This window comes from Lissotriton helveticus, chromosome 6 (assembly GCF_964261635.1).
Source record: "Lissotriton helveticus chromosome 6, aLisHel1.1, whole genome shotgun sequence".
Taxonomy (NCBI): domain Eukaryota; kingdom Metazoa; phylum Chordata; class Amphibia; order Caudata; family Salamandridae; genus Lissotriton; species Lissotriton helveticus.
In genome coordinates, this window is record NC_136067.1 from 1915318665 (window position 1) to 1915338013 (window position 19349).

The 19349-nt window shown below is 42.6% G+C and overlaps 1 protein-coding gene across 1 annotated transcript in view; it reads left to right on the forward strand.

Moving 5' to 3' along the window:
- LOC144762934 (xanthine dehydrogenase/oxidase-like) overlaps positions 1-19349 on the forward strand; it is a 575825-nt gene that overhangs the window by 100343 nt on the left and 456133 nt on the right. Inside the window, exon 8 of the mRNA XM_078648235.1 lies at positions 15261-15347. Within this exon, the coding sequence (XP_078504361.1) occupies positions 15261-15347 (87 nt within the window). The remainder of the gene's footprint in view (positions 1-15260; positions 15348-19349) is intronic.

Genomic DNA, 19349 nt, shown 5'->3' on the forward strand with positions numbered 1-19349 from the left:
GTTCTGCTATACACTGGCCAGGATAGAACTGCCTGAAGCTTTAAGAGCACATTCTATCAGGGCTAAGGCAGTCATCACTGCACCGGTACGTGGAGTGCCTGTCTTTGATATCTGCTAGGCAGCGACATGGGCATCTGTAAATTTGTTTACAGAGCAGTACTACCTTGACAGCCAAGTCTGGAGGGAAGGCCATTTTACCCACTTGGTCCTGCAGGACCTTTTGGTCTGAGCTTGCTCCACAAACCTACCACCTAGGAAGGTAGTGTTTTGGTATCTATTCTAAGGTGAGGATCCTGTGGTTAGAATAATACTTCAGAAGAGTAAGTCACTTACCTTCGATAACAATATTTCTGGTGGCTACTCTTTCTATATATACATTTCTCACCTCTCTCCCACCCTCCAGTTCCATGGAGTGACTTATTTTTAGCATCTAAAAAGGTCTCAAATTAGAAATCAGCACACTAGTACCAACAGTTGTTCAAACTCCATGTATGAGCATGTGAAAGGGAAAAAATAAGAAACTGATTACATCGCGTAGAGGTGGCATTTATATATGTCTCCACTCCGTTGCTTCGAGGGCAGTACAGAGCCAATGCAGAACCATATGGTGTCATTTAGGGGCACAAAAGTAGCAATTCCGAGGAAAGGTTTTTAGGACTAGTATAGTGTCTGGGGTGTACTCTAAGGTGAGGAATTTGCGGTTAAGAAGAGTATCCACCACAGAAAACATTATCAAAGATAAGTAAGTTCTTCTTCTTGTCCAAAGTGGCTGAATCCATCATCTGTTGAGCTGCTTGGGTGGTGAACCCTTTGCTATAAAATCTGCTGATGCCCTTGTTGAATTTTGTAATTTTCACTACCAAATTTGAGCCATGAAAAAGTACCCTGATATTGTAATATCATGTGTCAATATTATAATGAACAGTGAATACCCAAACAGGTCAGTGTCCATTACACTACAACCCAGGCAAGCTTGCTGAGAATAAATAAGCATTCCAGTGTTTGATAGTTCCACAGACCAGCTGCTCCCCTACTACTTTACCATTCTAAAAGTATTCTTGCTGGGGTGGATGATTGAGGAACAAGCAGGCATAGAAATCTTAAGGCGAAGAGTTTTTCAGGGATGCATGACATTACAATGCATGCTTTTACAGCGCATGCCTTTACAACGCAAGTATTACAACGCAGTCCATTACAACGCATAGTGCTTTGGGGTGCTGGATAGTGAATAGTTTAATTTACTATTCCAACTCCAGTCCCCGTCGACACTAGGAAAGGTTATTGGATAGTAAATTAACCTATTCCCTATCCTAGAGCGCCCCCCAGAGCAATACGTTCTAATAGTTTGCGTTGTAATGGTTGCGTTGTAAAGGCTCTGCGATGTAAAAGTTGCGTTGTAAAGGTTGTTTACCGTTTTTCAGCTTAGCAGTTTACATATGTCTGCATTGCCTGCTTTCAAAGAGATCTTTGAAATTCCACAAACCACTTTCCAGCAGCTATGGGGTCCCACATACTATGTCACTTATGAGTTCACTGACTACACACCCACTCATCTACACTCACTGTCACATGGATATTTCCCCAAACAAATTGCACACAGGTGTCCTTCACACTGCAATTCATTTCCAACACATATGTCCACCTATTTGCACACCCACCATACTTCATGCACAGAAAACAAAAGAATTATAAAAATATTTAAATCAACATAATATTCTAGTAAGAAGTGATCGAATCAGTTTGCTAAATTTCTCACATTTCTTTTTATTTTTATGGCTTTAAACGCAGTAAACTTCTCAATACCCAAGCACGTTCTTCGTGACATGCAAGCCAGGTTCACTAAAACACTTATATACAAGTGCCATTTCACTTCATAAAAAAATTAAGTCTTCTTTGCAATTGCTCTCATGCTCAAACATGGCAATTCTTGTTACAGTCCACTGTTTGCAACCCTACAGTCCACTTTTTGCAACAGTCCACTGTTGCAACCCTACAGTTAACTGTTTGCAACCCTGCTTGCTCTTACCTATATTAGGTTACGCAACATAGTGTCATGGTTATCCCAATGAATGCATCACAGTCCTTGGTCTCACTCTGGTGTAATTATCACAACCCCCTCCTCCTATCCTGACTTGCTGGAAGCGTTCCAGGAAACACTTTAGACTCCTGTAGCCAACCTGCAATGTGTGCATATAGGTTGCAACACTAGATTCCCACTATGAGCTGTTAGCTAGTGTTAGGCACATAGCTTCTGGTGGTAGCTGAATTGGATTAGGATTGGATTATTCTATAGTGTGCCTGGTAATGCACCTTGAATAGGACCACTGTTAAGTTCTTAGAAGAGGCATGGCTTTTCAACCTGCTACAGTGTGTATGGATTGCTTGCATGAGCTCTTTGCATTTAAGAAGCAATAATGTGGGGTAGCCCTAGATTGGTGGGGGCTAGTCTGACACCGGAGTGCTATACTGCCTACATATTATATAAAAAGTATTATTCCTGATCCTGTTCTGAGTTCTGCCATGTCTGGAGACTCCAGGGTTATATCACAGCGGTGATCCCTATCATGATTATTTCTTGATTTCTGGTTTAGCACACAAAATAGTTTTGAGTAGTGTTTTGACTCTCATTCACCCCAGTGGTCAGTTGGGTTTGCCCTGCGTTCCCCATAAATATCTGTTAATCACTCAAGTGACTGAGCTTAGACAAGCATGGTTAATGATGTGAGATTGCATTGCTTGAGTTCTGTGTCAGTTAATCATACAGTTAATGAGCAATTGGTTGTGTATTGGGTGAAGTTTGTGGTCATCAACTCATATTCTCAGAAGGGCATACGACCTTTAGCTTTAGAGCATAGCTTTTATGACAGAATAGCAATCATAAACAAATCACAGTACAAAAACACCATTAAAAATTATTGAGCCTCAAAATATCGTCTTTACATACTTACATTTTAAAGTGAAAGAATATTGAATACAAGAATATTGTACACCAACATAGCATATATATATATAAGTAGATGTGGTTAACATTATAATAGCTTGAATTTAGTATAATGTATTAGTATTAGTTAAATTAGTTTTTTTAAATCTAATATATTTATAAAAATATATTGTAAAACATTATAAAATTAATTATATAGCTCTGAAGCGAATACATGTAACTAAATTAAAATATCTTTTAAAAATGGTACATTTAAAAAGTAAACTATAAATTCAAATAAGTATAATTTGCAAAGAAAGAAGATGTCAGTAAAAAAGATATCAGTAAAAAAGATATCAATAGTTAGTATAATATGCTAATAAACAATATTAATGTGAGCAATATGTAAACTTATTCATTTTATAAGAATTTAAAAATGTGTTATTACATAATTTAAATACAGTTTAAAAATATAAATAGTATATATCAATCAATAAATTCTTTTTCTGGCCTAAATTGGCCATAAAAGCACATGAAGAAATAAAACATACACAAATCATCTCATATCATAATTTCACTCACAGACATATCTAAATTAAAATGCAGCAAATTTTTAAAGAGCAACCTTCAAAAAGATAAAAATGCATTAGTAAAAATACCTGCATACAGGAAAAACATGTTAAAAAAACTATATAAAAGGGCTCCAGGGCTTATCCTCATAAAACCTAACAAACAAAAATTTCCATATAAGGGTCCGCAATATAAGTAGGGAATAATAGGAACCACCTAAAACCAATAATCCAATCAATTTTTAACCAATTTACATGAACAGTACATTTATAAAATAGTTTACTGTCACAGTTAATTTCCCAAGTTAGCAAAATACACACCTGCCAAAAACCGGGATAAAAAAGCAACATGTTTTCGGTGAATCTAAAAGTTGCAAGTAAAGTAAGTTGGTCTCACTTGATAAAAATCCAGAGGAGCAAAATGGGAGGGTGAATATACTTTCATCTTAAGGCTGACCAGTTCGGGCAAATAAAAACAATATGCAAAGTGTCTGGTGCAGCAATCCTGTCACTTGTGCAAAAAGGACAGTCTAATGACTTATGCTACCCCACTGTTAGCTGTGGAAACAGATATAAATAGAAGTAAGTTAGCAGTCTTCTACGATGAGAAGCCATGTCCAAAGTTAAGTACATTTTCATTTTGTTCATAGATTTCACCATCATAAAGTGCTTATAACTATTTTTGGATTGAGCTACATGTAGCCTAGCTTCTCGGGTAGTTTATCTGAAATTCTCTTTCATCCAGCCTATGTCTGATTTTCCAATTAGCTCTGTGGTACTAAACAACAGAGGTATATCAAAAACTGAACAGATTAACATTTTCTTAAACATAACACACAAACTGAAAAAAGTAAAAAATGAGTACCTTCAATATAAACCGTTTTCTATAAAGGAACGCAAAATATTTATAAAAATGCATTACTATAAATTAAATCCTAAAAACATCAGGAAGAATACCTACATTTTGGGGAGAAAATAATTCTCTTCTACTGTTGTAAGTGTAGTGAAACAGATGTTAAAAATCGCATACATTAAAAGGGTCAAATAAACTATTCTAACTCTAACAAAAGTTGTGGATAGTGCGCACATTGGTCGGGGCATATTAAATATTTTAACGCTACTCTAACAAATTAAACCAAGTGCATACATTAAGGTGAGATTTACTACTCTAACTCCAGTCTAATAAACACTGAGGAAAGTGCATATATTGGAACTATAATCTAGCAAATAGTGGAGAAAGTGTTTTTTTTGTGGTGGATTCAGATTTAATATGCTAACTCCAGTTTAACAAAAGATGGGGAGGGTGCTAAAATGTTAATTAAAAGGATCGCAAAAAAAAAAGAAAATGGAGATGTTGTATAAATTGGATGGGGAGGATATTTACTATTCTATTAACAGTCAAACAAGCACTGCAAAAAGTGCATACATTGGATGGAGGGTCGAGGGTGGGAGTTTATATTCTAACTTCCGACTAACAAACATTGGTGAAAGTGAATGCATTGAGGTGGGATCAGATTTACTATTCTAACTCAAATCCAACAAATATTGTCACAAACATTTATGCAAAGGATTTCATGGTTGCATTGGCTACACACAAAACATATAATTTCCCCTTACAAATATTGCAAAAAAGTAAAAAGAATTACATTCCACTAATTATATTAGTAAAACTACTTTGTTAAAATATAAATTAATTATGCTATAATATATTTAGAATTATATAAAAATTGACAGTACCTATGAAACCGAGCAATAAAACACACAAACTTTCAAATAATTTTCTATCGGGAAATATTGATTTACCAATGCAAGGTATTTCCTTAAAAATTAATAAAAAATACATTTTCAAAAAACAAAAAAAATAACACAACACATTCAAAATTGCAAACATTTGTGAAGTTATATACAATTAAAAATGTACTAAAACACAACTAAATACAAAATGTTAAAAAACATAATACACTAATCAATTAATCAGTTATTTATTTTTATTTATTTATTTTTTACAATTTATTAAGCGCAACGTATACTCGTAGGCGTCTTGGCGCTAAAAAGATTCCCTAAATGTCTTTGGCGGCGCAAAAGATGTTATGCACATTATTGATCAAAGAGCCAAGTCTTTAGCCCCTTATGGAACTGAAGGAGTGAGGAGGACATCTTAATGTACTGTGGCAGAGTATTCCATAGTTTGGAGGCCGCCACTATAAAGCGACGGTCTCCCCATGAAACTGTTTTCACTCGAGCGACTACAAGTTGGTTGAGACTGGCTGATCGTAGCTGTCTACCTGGTTTATAAGGTATCAGCAGACCTTTGAAAAAGATTGGGCCTTGACCATGGAGGGCTTTGTAGAGTATACAAAGTGATTTTAATTTGATCCGATTTCGGATCGTTAGCCAATGGTATCTCTTAATGGTGTTCGATATCGAGGAGAACTTAGGGTGTTTTAGAAAGCAAGCGAGCTGCTGCATTCTGTACAGATTGAAGCTTATTCGTTGTCCTAGCTTGGGCATTTAAAAACAGACCGTTACAATAATCAAGACATGATAACACTAAGGAGCTTATCAGAGTTTTCGCGGCGGTTACAGGCAAATACGGAAGGATTTTCCTGATCATCCTCAATTTGTAATGGGCTGTTGCCGCTACCTTGTTGGCATGTGCCACAAAGTTTAGTTCCGCATCAAAAATTACTCCCAGGTTCCTAACCTTGGAGCACGGGGGGTCTCCCATGGCGGGTGGCCACCAGGTTGTTGACCACTCTGGTCGGAGGGGTCCAAAAATAAGCACCTCCGTTTTATCGGAGTTGAGCCTAAGGCAATTGAATGCCATCCATTCCCTGATTGCGATTATTCCTTGCCTGAAACTATCTGCCACCTTAAGTCCGTTATCTTTGATGGCCAAAACCAGTTGAGTGTCATCAGCGTAGGAGGTTACGCTCATCCCATATGCTTTGATGACATTAGCAATGTCCGACACGTAGATATTAAATAGTGTCGGACTTAGGGATGAGCCTTGAGGCACCCCACACGGTAATAACAGTTTGGCGGATTGATATGGGCCCAAGGTGACTGCCTGGGATCTATCAGCTAGGAGGGATGCAATCAGATTTCTCGGTAGGTAGTGAATACCCATCTTTTTGACACGGTCGACCAGAATCTTATGGTCGACCGTGTCGAAAGCCGCTGACAGATCTAGCAGTATAAGTACTGCTGTCCCTCCTTGATCGCGAATTGCCCTGATGTCGTCTTCCGCCTTAATTAAGGCAGTTTCTGTGCCGTGGTATCTTCGAAAGCCAAATTGGGTTTCATCCAATAATTGATGTTTCTCTATAAACTCAACTAACTGTTGGTTCATGGACTTTTCGATCACCTTGGCAAGGAATTGTAAACTCGCGATAGGCCTAGATAGCAGTATTAGGATCCAGGGACAGCTGAGGACGAGTGCCATCCAATAGATTAGATAAATCCGTCTGGTTTATATTTTTCCAGACTTTGATTGGTGCTGAGGATGAAATAATAGCCTTTTTCATTGAGGTGTCCTTTATGGTCAATTTGGTGAAAATGGCATGATGGTCAGTCCAGGGCATAGGGAGGATTTTGGAGATCTGTAAGCCGTCCTCGTTTGAAAAGACGGCATCTAAAATATGCCCAGCAAGGTGGGTCAGAGAGGTGATCATTTGTCTTAGGCCCACTATGTCCAAATCCGCAATAAGGGCCTGTGTGTCCTTATTATCCACCTGGTCTAGATGAAAATTCATGTCACCCAAGATTGGAAAAGACTCCTCCATAACTAGGGTTTCCATTATTACACTTAGATTATTTAGGAACGCAGTCCTTGTGCCCGGAGGTCGATATATAAGTAGTCCCTTAAAATTATGAAGGGCACTAATCCTTATACTAAACTGCAGTACTTCACAAGTCGTGGTAGGGATGGGTGTCATTCTGATGGGAAAGCGTTCTCTGGCTATAATAGCCAGTCCACCTCCTCGTTTCCGTGCCCTATCCTGACGATATATGTTGTAACCTTGGGGTACAGCAATTACTAGATCTGGGTCAGAGGCCTCATCCAGCCATGTCTTAGTGATAAACAGCACGTCTAAGTTGTTATTCGGTATTATATTAAGCAACACCCTCCAATCCTCCAATAACTCCCACAGACCAAACTGAAAATGTAATACATTAATACTAAGGGGCCCATTATGATGTTGGGCGGATTGCCTCCGCCAGGCTGGCGGTGGCCACCGCCGGCTTGGCGGAGGCTATCCACCTGACACCCTTACCCGCATTCCCCCCGCCATATTAGTATGGCGGGGGGGACCGCGGCGAATGGAAAGACCGTCCGCCGCTTTTCTGCCCCGGTCGCCTTGCGACCGCGGCGGAAAGGGAATAATATGGCGGCGGTGTCCAATGGACACCGCCAGCCATATTACGATGCTGAGACATAGGTGCCTTTCCGCAGCGGCAATGCCGCCACGGAAAGGCAGGCGGTGTTTGCTGCGGGGGCCCCCCTGCTGGCGCCCCTGGTGTAGGCAGAGGTGGGGGAGGACATTTGCATATGCAAAGTGGGAGGCACCGCGCGGTGCCTGCCGCTTTGCATATGCAAATGCAAAAAAGCATTTTTAGCATTGTGGCCCGCCACAATGCTAAAACTACAGGATGTGCCCGCCACTGTGGCGGTCACATCCTAATTCCCCCCACGGGAATAGGGTGGCGGGCGGACAATGTCCGCCTGTCATCCTAATGGGGCCCTTAATGTAGTACAATATGAAAGTACTGAAAGTACTTCTAAAGCATTCGGCTACTCAAGACAAACAACAAAATACATAAAATAATCAACACATTAAATAATTAATATTAATTAATATTTCATTCTTAACAAAACTACACACCCAATAAACCCAACAGCCCAGGAAAATTGAATATGTAATTAAAAAATGAGGTACATTTAAACATTTGGGGGCTGATTCCGATCTGGTTCGAAAAGCACTCCGACCCAGTCGGATCCAGGGTGTTTTCGGACCAATCCAGACTCCTGCAGTCCGACCAAATGAGTACGATTCGGCCGTATGCTGTCGGACTCGGTACGGTGGGACTCCCATAGAAGTCAATGGAAGCCGGTCGTACATAGGCTCCCATTGACTGAATGGATACGTCGCTGACAAGAGCGCCCCCTACAGTGGGTATGAGTCGGTGCCATCCGCACCGTACATGCCTGTGTTGAGGAGACCCATGGGTCTCCCCCTGTGTCTGAGTCGTAAGGCTGCGGGTAACAGGGGGTCTGACGCGGACCCGCGAAGTCCAACTCCGGGAGCTATTGCGAGCCGGACGCGCCGACTCAATCCAGCTGCCCGAATCAAGCATCGTACTAGCTTGGTCATGAAACATCTCTATTGCGTGCCACGGTTTGCTTGTGACCGAGTCGTACGGAGTGGTTCAGACCCGGAAACGATTCGGACGGAGATTTCGCGCTTGTTCGTATCGTACTTCGACGTCCGGACTCGTGTACAACTCGGATGGGAATTCAGCCTCCGAATCGGATCGCTAATGCCGAACCCGATTGGGTGCCCTTCCGACCAAGATCGGAATCGGCCCCTTGATGAACATTTGACATTACTTAATCTACATCTAAAAATACTACCCAGACTGTTCCTCAATAAAACCCACAACTTAAGCTTAAAATGTAATGCATAGATCCAAAATGTAATAACATATTAAAGGAATGAATAATCATTAAAATATAAAACAAATGACATTAAACATTAATGTTTAATACGTTCAAAAGCTCTATTCACCAAATACCTCAATAAACCCAGCATATCAAAATTATTATATAATTATTAAATGTGTATTAAACAGTATTTAGCATTTAAAATATAATATACATTAATAATTACAAAATTATTACATCCATTAACATTAATTAATATATTCTCAAAACACTACCAATAAACAACTTGAAAATAATTAACATTAATATTTACTTAGGTAATTAATTATTTTACAATAACATTCATGGTAACCTACAAACATAAAACAATCCAGGAAAACACCATCATACATAACAGTGCCAAAGCAAAAAATATTTTAAACGTTGATATAAAAGTAAAACAGTTCAAAAATAATATAGTTACCCTCAATATTTTGGGCCACAATATTTTGACCATGCTAATATGGTCTGATGATGTTTTTGAGTTATTATTTTAGTAGGACACAGCGAGAACAGATAAGCTTGTTGTGCACATATGGCGTATGTGTGTGTTTTAGCTTGTTAATGGGAGCAAGTAGTTTGTGCTCATATTCTGCGAGACTACTGCAATTATCAAAAAGTTTCTTTTGATTTACTTTTGTCGTCTTCTCAGGAAATCCTAAATGTACATCTTGCTTTGTTGACCAGTTAACCTGCATTCGTTTTTTCAGCTAGGTAGCATTTGGTTTGAAAGATGGCTTTGGCTTTTGGGCCGATATAATGTAATGGCATTATGCACCTGTATACAATTCATAGAATTCAAGATGGGTAGAAGTGAATACCTGTGAATTTTTTACTGAAGGGTTCTGAGTGACATCAGATATACAAGAGTGAAGGGCTTTTATGATTTCACTTAGAACACCAAGCTGAAAAACATCTCAGTTATTCACGTTTTAAACATCTGTAATTGTAGGATATGTATGAATCCCAATAATCACTCATCTCCTGTTTTCAGCTGCTATGCAGGAGCAGAGTTGTAATGTGGGAGCCATACACATTGTCCTCTCCTCCATGTCCCAAAGGTGCCTTCCCTTGTCCTTCCTGCCATTCCTGAAACTGTGCTATCCGCTCTTGAGCACAGCATTGGCAGGCTTCCAGAGAGTCCTGGCAGTGCAGCCTGAGGTTCCTTTATCATGTATGAACAGTGGGAAAGCACTTTTGTTTCCCACTGGTCCTACGTTATAGCTGTAAATAAACAGACTTTGATTCTGGTGTTCACTATAGTGAGTCTCAAAGTGAGCCATACCCAACATATAGCATTATACATGGGTAACTATGTGTTATGGTGATGTTTTTCACCAAGGTGTTGCTGAGTAGCATTAAATGGACAATGAGAGTAAAGTGTGAGTTGTCTTTGTCACTTGTACAAAAATCACATGTTGCTCCTCTATAACTATGGCTCCACAAAATCATCCGCTCCTGCTTGCAAATTATCTACTGGGACAAATGGGTGTGTGGTATCTTCCACATATAAACTCCCCCGGCGCCTCGCATGTAATGGAGCTGCTCGCGGTGACATCACTTAGAATGTCAACGCGATCAGCATTCCAAGGCGAGCGCCGGGGACTGTGTGAGGCGGCTCGAGAAGCGAGGCTGTGGCTGAGGTCACGGGAGTTGAAACTTGTTCATTAAAGACTCTTTGGATTACATCCATGCGTTTGGTCTTGGTCATTGTATGGTTATCACCACACTGGCGACGAGGGTAAACCATTCCTGTGACCTCAACACGCCCAGGGAACCAGAAGAAGCACAGAGGACCAAAAGAAAAGGAAACGGACGTTGCTGTGAAGTTCCGATTACAGCGGCAAGCAACGAAGACAGTCCCGAGGTCATCGAGCAGTTGGCAGGGGTGAGCTGTGTAAGGCGTGAGAACTGCCATGATCTACGAATAAAGTAAGGTGACTTCTGCTTGCCATCAGCGCGCCCCTTTTACAGCACTCTGACGGACTTCCTCACTCAGGCGCTGGTATCCTCTAAGCACTAGTATCTTTGAAATTTAATTGTGCCTCAGTCTGGCTAGCGAGAAGAAAATCTCACGAAAGGCGCTGATTAGAACATGGGCGCAAGCTCCGCTCGAGCCCCCAGTCACTAGCCTGAAGCAGAGATTTTGATCGCGCGCCCCCTTTCAACGCGCATTAGGGAAGTGTCTCGCGTTGACACCTCAGGGGCGTGTGAGACCCGCCGCAGACTCTGGTGCCCCTGCGACGCTTGACGGCATTCCGCCTCATTTCAAAGAAGCGCACTGGGGCAGCACGTTAAAAAAAGATTGGCGTGTGAAGACCCCCACCACGCTAGGAGCCAGAGTGTGATTCATCGAGGGGGCTGCGAGGAGCGTCTGTGTAGAGCGCTGCGGGGAAGCGAGGTACATCCTCAGCGCTGCAATGTCTAGGAGCAGCACCTCAGAGGGCATCAGAGAAGCACGACGCAGGAAGCAGAGTGAAGCATAGTAGCGCAGTGAGACAGAGCCCCTGCGCAGAGACCCTCACCGTGACCGGCTGACAGCGCAGGAGGAGTAAAGAATTGAACATTAGGAAGAGTAGCTGTGTTTTGTTGTGGCGCCATTTGAGGGCACTAAAAGGGTGGAAACTTTGACTGTGAACGACGAATTTTGTACTGCAAGTGCTCATCCTGATGCGCAGAGGGATTCTGGACTCTTCTGTCCCGTCACCAATAGGTTCTAGTCAGACTACTTTTAAGTATAGGTAGAGCGCGGTGTGGTGCATCAAGAAAACGTAGCAATATAGCCAGCACCAGTATACGCTCTAATGTTCTGTACTTCATTTCCCCTACTCTAAGGACTGTGCAAGGTTTATTCTCTCCGTCTCGCTCCTGTTCAGTGTCGCAGGGGGAATGTGAAGCAAAGAATTGTGTACTCCTTAAGGCATACGCTAACTTACTGTTTTGTTTTCAGCGTCACTGTGTCCAGTGGGTGTGTATTTTCACTGGATGCCATCTCCAGCAGGATAAGGCGGTGGGTAGTCGGCCTTCAAGAATACACCTTTGACGTCGAATACGTCCCCGGGACACAGAACCTCGCAGCTGATTGTCTATCTAGGCTTGTTGGTGATGAAGGAGAGAGAGAGAAGTTGGAGAAGGCGGATGAAGAAGAAGAGGACCTTCAGATGGAGGATGTCTGCACCATCTAGAGGGCGCTGGGAGAAGAAACATGGAGAAAGGCGCTAGAAGAAGACAACATTTTGGAGGAGATTTACAAAAGAGTAAGAAGCGGTTGGAAGCACGGTGACAAACAGGATGAAAACCTGCGGCCATACCTAGCCATTAAAGACGAGTTGTCCATATTAGACGGATGTCTATTCAGGGGCACGAGACTTGTACCTCCTGCAACCGTGAGAAACAACCTGGTCGAACTAGCCCACGAAGGAGATTTGGGCATCACCAAAACCAAGCAAAGACTCAGGGAGAGCTATTGGTGGCCGAGCATGGATCTAATCACGGAAAGGAGAATCAGAGAGTGCATTCCGTGCAGCAACAGCGACAAAGTCCTGAAGCAACAGACGCCCCCTATGGTGTGCAGGCCGTCCCCTTCAGGACCGTGGGTCGAGTTGGCATTGGACATCGTGGGCCCCATGTCAGGAGAACAGCGGACACCTTACATTTTGGTGCTTGTGGATCTGTATTCCAGGTGGCCAGAGATAAAGTTTGTTAGCGAGGTCACCACCAAAACTGTCATCAGCTTTCTAGAGGAGGTGTTCATCCGGGAAGGACTACCCAGCAACATCCTTACCGATAACGGTGTACAACTGTGTTCAAAGGAGATGGAAGACTTCCTGGAGGAAAGAGGCATCAGACACAAGCGTTGCGCCCTTTACCACCCTGAAACCAATGGCATGGTCGAACGCTTTAATAAAACCCTCAAAGAAAGCATCCAATTGGCCAAAGCCAGTTGGAAGGAGGAGGCGTGGAGACGGCTTGAAGCATACAGGTTCACGCCTCATCAGACGACGGGGGTCACCCCGTTTGAATTGCTCCGCGCCAGGATACCCAACACGAAGCTAACCCCAGGATGGATGGAGTGGCACAAGGGGCGGTCAGACCGATCTAAAGAAGCAGAAAGCTTGAAGAAACAAAAGGAAGCCATGGAAAAGAGAAAAGAAGGATATGACCGGCACAACGCCACAAAGGAAGTAGAATTCAAGGTGGGAGACAGTATCAAAATCAGAGCTCCAACAGGGAAGGCAAGTTGGTCGGCATACACCAACCCCACCAAGATCACCAAACTATTCAACAATGCAGTCAAGACACATGAAGGGAAAATATGGAACCTTGGGAGGGTTGTAAAGTACCATCCACCTGAGAATTCAAGGGGACGGGAGGGAGACCCTAGGCGGGACCCTAGTTCCACCACGAAGAGGCAAACCATAATTCCCCACTCTACCATCAGGCCTAGCAAGAGGGTGACCAGACCACCTAGACATTTTGATCAGTATATAATGATGTAATGGGGTTGTTTTGTCCATCTTGTCAACCCTTCCACCTGGCCTAGGAAAATTTGACTGTTCCACACCCAGTTGGGTGTTTCTGTGCCACCTGGTGCGTCTTTCAGTGCTTGTTATGTTTATGTTTTTCTTTCCGCAGGGAAGGGGGATGTGTGGTATCTTCCACATATAAACTCCCCCGGCGCCTCGCATGTAATGGAGCTGCTCGCGGTGACATCACTTAGAATGTCACCGCGATCAGCATTCCGAGGCGAGCGCCGGGGACTGTGTGAGGCGGCTCGAGAAGCGAGGCTGTGGCTGAGGTCACGGGAGTTGAAACTTGTTCATTAAAGACTCTTTGGATTACATCCATGCGTTTGGTCTTGGTCATTGTATGGTTATCACCACAGGGTGTTTCATATGTAACATTTGTTTTAATAAACCTGGCCTACTGCCTACCACCTTACCACCCTAGAGACATCCTCCACTTCCCAAATAAATAAATAAATACCTGGCCTTCTGCTACCCACCCCTAACATTCTCTGAAAAATCCATCTCCTACTCAAATTTAAACATAAACAAATTCCTGATCTCATGCTACCTGACTTCCAGCCAGTCACCTCCATCACCCTCCCTCTGCAGAATCCCTTCCCTTCCCTTCCCCCACCCAAACTTAAAAACAACTGCCTTGTCTTCTGCCAGTCACCATCACCCTCTGTCAGTAGCAGCTGGTGTTGTTGAAGAGTGGCGGGTTGGGGTGTGGGGACAACAACAACAAATAAAATACAAAAAATAAATTACCTGCAGCCAGCCCAAATACTCACTGGTACCAGTGCCTACAACTTCTCAGCATCGCTTCTTTCTCCTTCTGACCACGGATCTGCAGAGACTCACTAACTGGAGAGAAACAAGGTTGGTGTAGGTAGAGCGCTACTTGCATGACCCCAGCTCTTTCGGTGTCTGTGGAGTCCCTGGAGAGGTGATGTAAGGCACATGAAACCACCAACTGCCGTTCCGCTGCCACAATCTGGTAACTGGAGACCCAGGTTAGGCGGCAAAATAAAGGGTAACCAGTGTTTCCTCTGAGTGTTGCCACAACAGTGGTTAACCACTTGGTTAACTATTGTTGTGTCATCACTGTAGTGAAGAACCAAATTTAATTTGGGGTATTGAGGTTAATGGCTTCCCAAGGAAGCCTTATAAAATTTCATAATAAATATAATAAATCAATCCCGAATTCATTTTTTTGTGTTCCTTTTCTCGTGTAAATGTGTAAGTAAATTTGAGTATCATTCAATTATGTGTTAAAATTCTGCTGTTATTTAATTGTTTATTGTTACTGTTTTCCACAACATACGGGAAGATTTACAAAAAATTATAGATTGCTGGCTTGTTGAGCAAAATCACATGTAAAAGGATACCTGCATTTTGAGTGGTGGATAAATTACACTACAGCGTAGTTAATGCATAGAAATAAAATAGACGTTACTTAAAATCTCCAAAGGAATGCATAGTTTTCAAAACTACATTAATGTCGTTTTTATGTAACCGAAACCTAGAAATGTAAAGTTTTGTGTGTCTCTTTTTCGCAGTCCGAAACATCATCTGCACTCTGTAATCCTGCTGAATTCCAGCCCTTTGACCCGACACAAGAGCCAATATTTCCTCCTGAACTACTGGTAAGCGACTCCATAATACCTTCACCAACAATTACAGCTGTATGCAGGGCCGGACTGGGAACCACAACCGGCCCTGGCAAAGTGCTCGGCTGGCCCCCCTCTCCCCACTGGGGGGTTGGAGGTGACACCGAGCTTATTGCGGGGGCCAGTTTTCGGCCGATTTTGGTACAGGGCCGATTTTGCAGCTATGCCCTGTAACAAAAACGGCCCCCTAGGGGCCCAAAACCGGCCCCCACCCAAACGGCGCACCGGGGGATTGCCCGTTGTCCGCTATGTATGTATAAGCCAAAGCGAATGACTGGCAGCCAATTGACTGACAATTAAAAGAGTTCTTGAATCCGATTTAACATGGCGTTGTTTTTTGTCATGATGTAGCAAATTTGAGTATGTGGAATGAAAACTACCTCATACAACTGGAAACTACTAAACTGCACAAGCTTTTCCGAAAGAAAAATACACCACATTGCTATTTCCTGACAGAGAATTACTTTACAACACGTCCTTCTTTCATTTGAGTTTAACTATATACTATATATATTTAGTATATGACGGCAAAGGTGGATCTGTACAGTTGAGCCAAGCTTGGTTAATACTTGCACAAATGTCATTGTGGCTTTGTATTATGTATTTTAAACAAACTGTTTTCTCATTATTCGAGGAAAGCTGTGTTTTTGCGGTTATATGAAACATACTTGCAAATAAAATAGCAAGGGGTCTATTACGATGTGTCTGGAAAGTCTCTGAACAGCATTCGATTAGTCCGATTCTGATTTGGAACCCGCCTTTCCGACCAACGTGGACACTTTTCCCAACAAGCGATTATGATGGCTGGAAAGCGTTCAGACTGTCCGAGTCAGTTCCGAAAGGCATTAGGAGTAATCGAGTCAGTCGGAGGTGAATTGTAGCGGTCTATGGACCGCGTTTCCAGCCAATGATGATGTCAGATTTGGACAGCCTTTCCGAAACGGTTTTTCCGAGATGGATCTCCTGTCCGAATCTGTCTTTGGGGGCCAGTAACAGGCCCCCCATCAGCTAGGGCCCTCTGATTCAGGCCCGTGAGGGTACCCATGGGTCCTCCCTTCCCATGCATGCACAGTGTGGCAGGCATCATGGGGTGCCCACCACAGGGTGCACGGTTTTCCCCAACAACCCCTTTTGTCAATGGGAGCCTGTATTCTTGTTCGGAACACAGGCTCCCTTTGAAGTTGAAGGGAATACGACCGAACGATGTTGGGAAGCATCGTAATCAGTCAGTCGGACTCGCAGAAGCCGATTCGTTCAGAAACGATTCCGAAACTGATTTGGTCAGAAGAGTTTCCTAAAGAGATCGTAATGTCCCCAAATGTTCTTTTAAAGCAGTGTTCCATCCGAACATGCTCTATATCCTCCCTAAAAATACAAGTGGCCACTTTTGTGACAATTTTTAAAGTAGCCTTCATGTTTAATGAAACTGTTGCATACTTGTTCCTAGCGACTGTTGTCATAATTGGCATCTCTTTATATGTGTTTTTGTTTATTTGAACACCACCAACTCAATTATCGTTCGCCTGACATTGCAAAATATTTTTATTGGTGGCCTGACAATGCTTGATCACTAAAGTCTGTTTCAGTAGCTGATCTTTTAATTTCTGCCTTTATCCTAGCTAATCAGGCTATGATGCTGCTACATTCCATTCTCGCCAGTGTTAGACATATTAAACTAACTTGCCTCGGGTGCCTATCCATCTAGTACCCAGTTAAATTTGGCGCTGCTGTAGGCAAACATTTAGGGCCTGAATATGATTTTCGACTGTCAAGGTGCGGGCGGTACGCCTATGCCATGCTCCTGCACCGCCGCAAGTTTAAAGTAGTCTGGCATGCGGGTGATGTGACGGTCCCATGGCGGTGTCTTAGAAAACAGGCACCGCAATGGGACTGCACAACAAGGTTCCTGCATGCCATGCAGGAACTGGGGTGCATGCACACAGGGTGGCAAAATATGTGCCCCAATGCATGCATCACTATGCAGAGGAGGCACAGGGGGCCCCGTAGGGCTCCCTTCATTTCCACTCCGCCAAGGTGTTCATGGAGTAGAAAACTTCATGACACTGCTAGTGGAGAGGAAACTCGTAATATGCTTGGTCCTGCCAAGCATATTCTGGCCTCAAGACTGCAACAACACTGCGGTTCCCAGGCAGCTGCAGCGTCTGACCGCCTAGTGAGTCTGGTGCTCCTCGGACTGCCAAACTCGTAATTAGTCCCTTAGTGGAGTGCTGTCCTGCTGTGCTAATGTAGAAGCGTTTATAGGTCTGACTACAGACAGATTTAGCTGTATAGATGCCACATCATTAATTCTTTACAGTGAGAAGTACAGAGATGTAAGAAAACACATGTTTTTCTCAAGGGTCCCCCCCATTTTTCCCTACTATTGTCTCTGGCTTTAGGGCTGAACAGTGGCACAGTTACTTTGTTTCCCCCTGAACCATGCACTGTGTGCACTGGTTTGATCTGATTAGCTTATCTAGCTTTCCTGTACAGCGGTGGTTGATAACGCACCAATTTTGTGGAAGTTAGGTGTCATAAGTTGGCTGTAGTGTGTATCTACATCACCCAGATATGTGACTGAATTTCTGGCTTCAGACAACACCGTTGTGCTCTGGGTGGGTAGCACTTTGGCAGTGAGACATGGCAGAAAATGGGCCGTTGTCAAGCAGAAACACATACATCACCCCTAAGGTGTACCTTGTAAGCATACATTGCTGGTAGCTTAATGTAAAGATGGTGCATACTATCCACTGGAATTAGTATGACATCACAACAAGAAATTACCCAGAAGACTGTTTTCACGGTGTTTGTAAAGCTGCATTTCCAGGAACAGGCTTAGTTAAGAATAACATTATTTTTTCTTATTTATTGGTACAGAAAATGCTAGAGAAATGATGAAAAGTAATTTTTCACCTAGTTTCAAAAATCGACTTCAATGGGGAGGTAGATTTTTAGTAGCTTTAGTTGAAAAGTAACTTTAGGGAAGTGTACTCTGTGCTGCCTTAGAGTAAACTGGCTTAAAAGAGAAATTCTCTTAGCTCTGCTACACAGACTAAATACACATCCATGGCTGACCTGCTGTCAAGACTCCGCTTGGAAGACAATGATTTGGGCTATTGCAGCAGGAAGGCAGGTGTTTTGGCAATAAGTGTTCACCGAGCAAGGATAGCTATTTGGGAAGAGGACCAGAAAACTGGCATAAAAATGGGCACCTTTCACAGTGTCTCCATTCACCTGGAGATGCCAGATGAGTATGTCAGGAACTGTTTCCATACATTTCCAGAGAAACCCCAAACAATTGGGCTCCATCCCCGGAATTGGGGAAAACTGGTTCTGGTCATCACAATGGGGAGGACACCTCATCTCTATAGGGAAGTGGCTAACGGAAGAGATAGAGGATGGTTTGAGACATCTTGTTTGAGGAACTCTGTGTAGATTTGCTGTAAATCAGGCAAGTAAGTGCTGGTAAATTAATTGGGGATTCTGTGAGAAAATAGTCAGAAACGGATGTAGTGAACCCATTATCTTTCTCAAAAGTTTGGTAATAAAGTAGTATTTGTTCATAGAGCATAGTTTATGAAGAGAGAGTGACTACTGCTAAGGGGATTGTGTATTCCCGGGATTACTCTCACCCCTCTTTCATTTAAGGACCTTGCTAAATTCATATACCATCATATTGTCCCTTACAGAAGCCTCACTACTTAGTCATATTAGGGAGGCTGGTGAGCAGGGACTTCTGACTGCTTCCCTGCCAACGATAAAAAAAATAAAAAAAATAAGACTACAAAGCAATTCCCACTAGTTTAGAAGCACATGGCAAACATTACCATCACATACCAGCTGCTGTATTTCATAATATTAACAAACAGAAGAGTTTATATCATATGGAACTAATCTGTTTAAATTCATATTTTGGAAGACAGGATTTTTAGTGGATGAGTAGATGTCTTGTGATTAGCAGTGCAAACCACTTGTCAT